The 8,880-nt window shown below is 40.1% G+C and overlaps 1 protein-coding gene across 4 annotated transcripts in view; it reads left to right on the top strand.

Annotated features, from left to right (window-relative positions):
- Positions 1 to 8,880, top strand: part of LOC105490652 (DNA cross-link repair 1C) — a 64,517-nt gene that overhangs the window by 39,796 nt on the left and 15,841 nt on the right. For 2 of the 4 annotated variants that reach the window (XR_011608245.1, XM_071070456.1), the window contains exon 14: positions 5,326 to 6,198. Coding sequence is in view for 3 of the 4 variants with exons in the window: in XM_071070456.1 (XP_070926557.1) it covers positions 5,326 to 6,198 (873 nt within the window). In the remaining variant the exon portion in view is untranslated. Of the gene's footprint in view, positions 1 to 5,325; positions 7,830 to 8,880 lie in introns of those variants that run through there. The other 2 variants (XM_071070458.1, XM_071070457.1) reach the window with 2 other exon arrangements.

Raw genomic sequence — 8,880 nt, forward strand, 5'->3', positions numbered from 1 at the left:
ACTCTGCACTTTTAACTTGTCTTTATATTTAAAGTGGGTTTCTCGTAAGCAGTATGTTGTTTGATCTTGTTTTTATGGCCAATCTGGTAATTTCTGGCCTTTAACTGCAGTGCTTAGACCACTTAGTTTTATTGTACCCACTGATATGGTCAGGTTTATATTTATCCTCTTAGCTATTTGTTCTTTATTCTTTGGCCTTCTTTCGGATCAAGTAATTACTGATTGATTGTATTTAATCTGTTGTTGGCTTATTGGCTGTGTAACTCATTGATTTCTTATTTGAGTGGCTTCTAATGCAGTCATCCCTTAGTATCCTTGGGGGATTGGTTCCAGGACCCCCTCGCCAAAGAGTACCAAAATCTGCGTATGTTCAAGTCATATTAAATGGTGTTACATTTGCATATAACCTACACATATCCTCCCATATATTTGAAATCATCTCTAGAATACTTATACTTTAAATACAGTGTAAATGCTTGGTAAATAGTTGTTATACTGTAACAATTTTTGTGTTTTGTATTTTAATTTTTGCTTTTTTCCAAATGTTTGATCTGTGGTCAGTCAAATCCACAGATGTGGAACCTGTGGATACAAAGGACTGACTGTATACATCTTTAACATATCAGAGTGAAAAGATAAATGATATATTATTCCAAGTATGGCATAGGAATGTTACAGCAGTATATTTCCATTCCTCTTCTCCCAGTCTGTGCTGTTATCATCATACATTCTCCATCTATTATAAACTCCACAATACAAAATTATCTTTTAAGCTTTATTGAAGTATAATTGATATACCATAAATTCATCCTGTATAGGTGAACAATTCCATGACTGTTAGTATAACGGAATTGTACAATCATCTCCACTATCTAATTTTGGAACATTTTTATTACCCAAAAAAGAAACTTTCCAGTCACTCCCCATTACTATTCCCAGCCTTAGGCCACCACTAATCTAGAGTTTGTCTCTATAGATTTGTGTTTTCTGGACATTTCATGTAAGATAACTCATACGGCTGGGCACAGTGGCTCACGCCTGTAATCGCAGCACTTTGGGAGGCCGAGGAGGGTGGATCATGAGGTCAGAGAGATCGAGACCATCCTGGGTAACATGGTGAAACCCCGTCTCTACTAAAAACACAAAAAATTAGCCAGGTGTGGTGGCAGGCGCCTGTAGTCCCAGCTACTCAGGAGGCTGAGGCAGAATGGTGTGAACCCAGGAGGCGGACCTCGCAGTGAGATCACGCCACTGCACTCCAGTGTGGCTGACAGAGCTAGACTCCATCTCAAAAAAAAAAAAAGCATACACCATGTGCTATTTTGTGCCTGGCTTTTACTTAGCATGTTTTCAAGGTACATCTATACTGTGGCATGTATCAGTACTTCATACTTTTTATTGCCAACCAGTATTCAATTGTACAGGCACATGACATTTTGTTTATCCACTCACCAGTTGATGGACATCTGGGTTGCTTCCCCTTTTTAAATAATAATGCTATGAAAATTTGTGTACAAGTCTTTACGTATCTTTCTCTCGGGTTTTATTTCTTGTAGGGGGTAGAATTTTGGAGTCATAGTTTGCTTGGGCTGCCCTAACAAAATAACACATACTAGGTAGCTTAAGCAGGCCAGGCATGGTGGCTCACGCCTATAATCCCAGCACTTGGAGAGGCCACGGCAGATGGATCACCTGAGATCAGGAGTTCAAGACCAGCCTGGCCAACATGGTGAAAACCTGTCTCTGCTTAAAAAAATAAAAAATAAAAAATAAAAAAATTAAAAAAATAAGTTAGGCCAGGCACAGTGGCTCACGCCTATAATCCCAGCACTTTGGGAGGCTGAGGTGGGCAGATCATGAGGTCAGGAGTTTGAGACCAGCCTGGCCACTATGTTGAAACCCCATCTCTACCAAAATTACAAAACTTAGGCATGGTGGCACGCACCTGTAGTCCCAGCTACTCAGGAGGCTGAGGCAGAAGAATCGCTTGAACCCTGGAGGTGGAGGTTACAGTGAGCCGAGATTGCGCCACAGCACTCCAGCCTGGGCAACAGAGCAAGACTGTCTCAAAAAAAAAAAAAAAAAAAAAAAAAATTAGCTGTTCATGATACTGAGTGCCTGTAATCCCGGCTACTTGGGAGGCTCAGGCAGGAGAATTGCTTGAACCCAGGAGGCAGAGGTTACAGTGAGCCAAGACTGCACCACTGCACTGCAGCCTGGGTGACAAGAGCGAAACTCCATGAGAGAAAACCACAGGTAGTATTTCTCACAGTTCTGAAGGCTGGAAGATGAAGGTGTTGGCAAGGCAGGTTTCATTCTGAGGCCTCTTCTCTTGGATTACAGGTGGCTGCCGTCTCTTTTATGCTCACATGGCCTTTTTGCAGTGCATGCCCGTAGGGTGGCCGGGACAGCATACATGCGAGCTGAAGTATCTTTTAAGGATACTAATCTTATCAGATCAAAGCTCCAGCCTTATGAAGGTTTAACCTTAATGATTTCCTTAGAGGTCCATCTCCAGGTAACAGCCACACTGGCTTTAGGGCTTCCACATATGAATTTTGACAGGAAACATTCAGTTCATAACATATGTCAATCTGTTTTAACACTTCAAGGAACTGCCAAACAGTTCCAAACTGAATACATTTTACATTCCCTCCAGCAATATGTAAAGATTCCAGTTTCTTCATACTAGCTAAGACTTGTTTTTGAGTATAGCTGTCCTAGTGTGTGTATGGTGGTACCCTGCAGTTTTGATTTGCATTTCTCTAATGACTAATGTCGAGCTTTTTTTCATGTGCTTATAGGCCATTTATGTAACTTTTGGTGAAATGTCTATTCCTATCTTTTGCCCCTATTTCAACTGGATTATTGACCTTCATATTGAGTTTTAAGAGTTAAATAGTCTGGTGTCAGTCCTTTATCTAATATGATTAGGAAATATTTTCTCTCAGACTTGTCTTTTCACCTTCTTGATGGTGTCTTGAAGTGTAAAGGTTTTAAGTCGAATTTGCCTTTTTTTTCTTTTATTGCTTGTGCTTTGGTATCATATCTTTAAGAAACTATTGTTTGATCCAAGATCATGAAAATTGACTCCCATGGTATGTAATTTCACGGTCAGTTTTGATTGTATTTTCCTGCTTCTCGAATTTGATAATTTGTTTTTGAATGCCGTACATTCTGAATTTTACCTTTTTAGGTCCTGCATAATTTTGGATTTCTAAAATCATTCTTGAGCTTTGTTCTGGCATGTGGTTAGCATGTTTATAGTTTGATCTTTTCATGTCTTTTACCTTTGTTATGCAGGACCAGAGTAGCATTTAGTGTATAGTTAATTTTCCCCACTACTGAGGCAAGGCTCTTCTTGGTTCTTTTACAAATGCCCATGGATCATGAGGTTTTCCACTCTGGCTGTTGGGACCAGGACCAGGCACTGTTCCTGGCACAGTGAGTTCTGGGCACTTTCTTTTTGTTTGAGTGATTCGTTGCCTGTCTTCTGGTAGTTTCCTGACAAGCACATGCTGCTCAGTACACTGAACACTTGGTAGGGACTCCTCTGCAGCTTTTCAGAGTTTCTGTGCAGCACTCTCCTCTCTGGTCTTCTGCTCTTTAAATTCCAGGTACCTTGATTTCTTCAACGTTCAGGTTCCATCTCAATTCAGGGATGTCCATGGGCTCTAACCAGATGTTCCCTCCCTGACTGGAATCTGTTACGAAGCAGTGAGTCAGGCAATCAAAGGACTCATCTGTGTCTTGTTTCTCACATGTCATTGTCCTTAATTGCTCAATGTCCATTTTGAGAGGTAGTCTGATTTTTAGTTATTTCAAGTGGGAGGTTAAATCTAGTCTCTGTTACTCTATCTTACCTGGAAGCAAAAGTCCTTTCTTCCTTTAATCTTTTGTGCCTTTTATGCATCTACCCAATCCACACTTGTTTTTGATAAATGTTTTTTGGGATCAGGCACAGTCACTGATTTGGAATGCAGAACAGTTCAACTTAGAGATCATACAATAATATTTCATAAAAAGGTAATTTGGGGCCAGGCAAAGTGGCTCATGCCTCTAATTCCAGCACTTTGGGAGGCCAAGGTGGATTTCTTCAGTGAGTGCAGGTGTTCAAGACTAGCCTGGGCAACAAGGGGAAACACTGTCTCTAAAAAAAAAATTAGCTGGGCATGGGGATGGATCTCCTGAGCCTGGGAGGTCAAGGTTGAACTGTGATTGTGTGAAACATAAAAAACAACTTTGGCATAGTAGTGAGGGACCTAAAACATACATTTAATCTTTGGCTTAAAATCTATATCCTATAGTCTCGGATGATTCCAAATATAGTCATTAGATACCTTAGTGACCTTAAGCCCTAAGATCAGTTACAAGTCATAACATTGGACTTTAAGAATGAGGTTGGGTCCTATGTATTGGCACACCCTTTTCTCTGGGCCTAGCTTTACACTGGGAAGGTGGGAGCTGGATGATGGTCTCTATGGTCCATTATATTAGTGTCTTAAAAATGCAGTGTTTAGCCACATCATTTAAGTGGATTATTATAAAACCAGATTCAGCAGTAGAACACGAAGTTGCCATACACAGTAGTTTCAGATGCATTTAATTTCCTTCCTAGGCTAGATACCGTTAGAGGACGGAAAACATTTGTTTTTCCAAGTAAGGCTTTTTTCATTTTAAGAACATTTGTTGACAAAGCATGCTTAATTTTGAATTTTAAGTTCTTGACACATGTTGATTATTCAGTATTTTGCTTTAAAGTTGATTTAACCTGTCGCAACTTTGTGCATAAAGCATGTCAATAAGATGCTCATAAAAGAGAAAAACCTTAATAAAAAGCCATTTAATTTTCCCATGACTATCTCTTTAATGATCCTCTGCCAATACCTTTAAGGCACAACCCACTGAGCATCTACTATCTGCAGAGCACACAGGCTTTGCAAACCTGGCTGATGAACAGAAATCAGCTGTAGAACTTAACACAAAAATCAAATTATTTGGTCCTGTCTTTTAGGGATTCAGTAGGTCTGGAATGAGATACAGAAACCTGTGTGGTTTTTATTTTTTAAAGTTTTGCATATGATTGTAATGATCAGCCAGGCTTATATATAGAGCAGAGTGACTGCTCTATATTCTCCACTGATAGTCTGGCATTATAAAAAATTGAAGGATGGTAATTAAATTATTCAGTGTATCCCAAGAATATCTTTTCCCTTTGAAGAAGAGTGGCCTCCCTATTCCTTGCAACTCCAAGAATTAAAAGTGTAGGTACAAATTGGCTCCCTTTGCCTTGTTTCCTATAAACCTGTTTTGTTTGTCCCACAGAGGAAGAAGATGACTATCTCTTTGATGATCCTCTGCCAATACCTTTAAGGCACAAACTTCCATACCAGAAAACTCTTCAACCTGAGGTATTTTCAATGACTGCAGTATCAGAAAAGCAGCCCGAAAAACTGAGACAAACTCCAGGATGCTGCAGAACAGAGAGTACGCAGAGCTCTCGTTTCACAAACTTTGTAGATTGTGAAGAATCCAACAGTGAAAGTGAAGAAGAATTAGGAATCCCAGCTTCACTGCAAGGAGATCTGGGCTCTGTACTTCACCAGCAAAAGGCTGATGGGGATGTACCCCAGTGGGAAGTATTCTTTAAAAGAAATGATGAAATCACAGATGAGAACTTGGAAAACTTCCCTTCCTCCATAGAGGCAGGGGGATCTCAGTCACCGAAGCTTTTCAGTGACTCTGATGGAGAATCAACTCACATCTCCTCCCAGAATTCTTCCCAGTCAACACACATAACAGAACAAGGAAGTCAAGGCTGGGACAGCCAATCTGATACTGTTTTGTTATCCTCCCAAGAGAGAAACAGTGGGGATATTACTTCCTTGGGCAAAGGTGACTACAGACCAACAATCAAAGAGAATATTCCTGCCTCTCTAATGGAACAAAATGTAATTTGCCCAAAGGATACTTGTTCTGATTTGAAAAGCAGAGTTCAAGATGTAACAACAGTTCCTAGTACTGGAGAACCAATTACTCTAAGCAGTGAGAAACATATACCTGAGGAAAAAAGTTTGCTAAATCTTAGCACAAATGTGGATTCCCAGAGCTCTTCTGATTTTGAAGTTCCCTCAACTCCAGAAGCTGAGTTACCTAAACGAGAGGATTTACAATATTTATATGAGAAGCTGGCAACTGGTGAGAGTATAGCAGTCAAAAAAAGAAAATGCTCACTCTTAGATATCTAAGAATTCAAAGCGCTTCAACCTAGAGCAACCACTAAAAAAACCTGCAGAGAGATGATAGTCAATATTACAGTAGAGAAAATATAATACTTAAAAATGTTCAAATAATCTGGTTTGGTGTGGTGGCTCACACCTGTAATCCCAGCACTTTGAGGTGGGCAATCGCTTGAGCTCAGGAGTTCGAGACCAGCCTGGCCAACAGTGAGATGTGTCTCTACTTACAAAAAAAAAAAAAAAAAAGCCAGGCGTGATGGTGGGCTACTCTGGAGGCTGAGGTGAGAGGATCACTTGAGCCCAGGAGATTGAGGCTGCAGTGAACCGTGACTGTGCCACTGTACCTCCAGTAGACTGGGTGACAGAGCAAGACCCTGTTGAAAAAAAAAAAAGGCAAGGTACAGTGGCTCATGCCTATAATCCCAGCTTCTCAGGAGGCTCAGGCAGGAGAATCACTTGAACACAGGAGGTGGTGGTTCAGTGAGCTGAGATTGTGCCATTGCACTCCAGGCTAGGCAACAAGAGCAAAACTCTATCTCAAAAAAAAAAAAAAAAAAATGGTAGAACTAAACCTATACATCTCAATGATTATACTAAATGTAAATGGTCTAAGCACATCAATGACAAGAGACATGGGGGAAAAAAAACCAACATAACCCGATGATCTGCTGTCTATAAAGAAACTCAATTCAAGTGATGGAAAAAAAACCATGTACATGATTAAAGATGGAGTGGTTATACAGACAGTTTCCTAATGATAAAAGGTCTAGTTCACCAAGAAGACAAAATAATCCTAAATGTATATGCACCTAACAGCTCCAAAAATTTATGGAGCTAAAACAGCTGAAAAGAGACAAACTAATGCACAATTAGAGTTAGGGATGAACATCCCTCCTTAGAACTAGTATATATACATTAATCAGTAAGAATATAGAACTGAAAATCATAAGCTGACTGGATTAAATTGACATTTATAGAACACTCCACCCCAAAACAGCAGAATATATCTCCTGAAGTACACATGGAACATTCAGCATGATAGATCATATCTTTGATCATAAACATGCTTGATTTAAATTGACAAACTTGGATCTATTACGATAAACTGATGGCTGTAGACAAAATCAGCACCTTATTTATCCCCAAAGATATTAAACCACTTAACCTTGATGTAACTATGGTGGCAAAATTAGAAGTGGACAATTAGGATGTAAAAGAAAATGCTCAAGAATTAAATGGCAGTCAGGCACAGTAACTCATACCTGCAATCCCAGTACTTTGGGAGGCTCAGGGCAATCGCTTGAGCTCAGGGTTTTGAGTCCAGCCTGGGCAACACAGGGAGACCCTGTCTCTGCAAAATGTTAGCCAGGCATGGTGGCAAGCACCTGTAGTCCTAGCCATTTGAAAGGCTTAGGTGGCAGCATAGATTGAGCCCAGGAGGTTGAAACTGCAGTGAGCTGATTGTGCCCAGCCCGGGCAACCCCAGAAAAATAAATAAAAAAACCTCTGTGTTATTCATTCTCAAAATTCATCAATGTGTTAGGCCTTTATGTTATGTATGAGGATTTTTAACAAGTTTTAACAAATATTCATGAACACTTTGTTATTCTGACATTTCAGAGATTATGGAAGCAAAAGCAGACATCACTTAAAACAATTTGCAGGCCAGTTAAACACTTGATATGCATTATCATGATGCTGCATGGCAATAAGACCAAAAAGTATTGGATCCACCAGACTAATTAGGGTAACAAGACACAGAGTATCGATGTAACCATACACATTTGTATATATTCGCTGATAACTAAAACAGTTTTAACAGTGTACCTTGTGATCCAAAGTGGGTGTTCAAAAAATGCCTATAAACATTCCTCTGAGTATATTCCTGGTATTTTATAATCACATTAATATTACATACTGTTAAATTTGTTTTATGTGAGAGTCTGCCATTATAAATGCTGGCTGAATGAATTGGGCTAAGGGCTAAGACAACTACAAGACACATGATCAAGAAACAGAGTGATTACCAGAAATTGTATTTGGTGCTCACTCTGATCATGCTCGTAAGTTTTTTACAGACTATATATGAACTCCTTTAATTTTCACAACCTCCCTTTGAGGTAGATACATTTCTAATCCCCATGTACCAATGAGGAGACAAAGGCACAGAGGTTAGGTCACATAGCTATGAGGCACAGGCAGAATTCAAACACAGGCAGTTTGGCTTCAGAGACCATGCTCTTAACTGCTATGTTCTGATGTCTCTCCAAAAGAGTATAAACATGGGCAGGGTTAATTGTAGCAGCTACTTGGTTTTTACTTCAAGAATCATAAATTACAAGAGGAAACATGAAGTTTTTATTTTTTGAGATGGAGTCTCGCTCTGTCACTCAGGCTGGAGTGCAGTGGCCCTATCAGCTCACTGCAACCTCCGCCTCCCAGGTTCAAGTGATTTTCCTGCCTCAGCCTCCCAAGTAGCGGGGATTACAGATGCGTGCCACCACACCTGGCTAATTTTTGTATTTTCAGTAGAGACAGGGTTTTACCATATTGGTCAGATTGGTCTTGAACTCCTGACCTCTGGTGATCCACCCGCCTCGGCCTCCCGAAGTGCTGGGATTACAGGCATGAGCTACCGTGT

The sequence above is a fragment of the Macaca nemestrina genome, chromosome 9 (genome assembly GCF_043159975.1).
Source record: "Macaca nemestrina isolate mMacNem1 chromosome 9, mMacNem.hap1, whole genome shotgun sequence".
NCBI classification, from domain to species: Eukaryota; Metazoa; Chordata; class Mammalia; order Primates; family Cercopithecidae; genus Macaca; species Macaca nemestrina.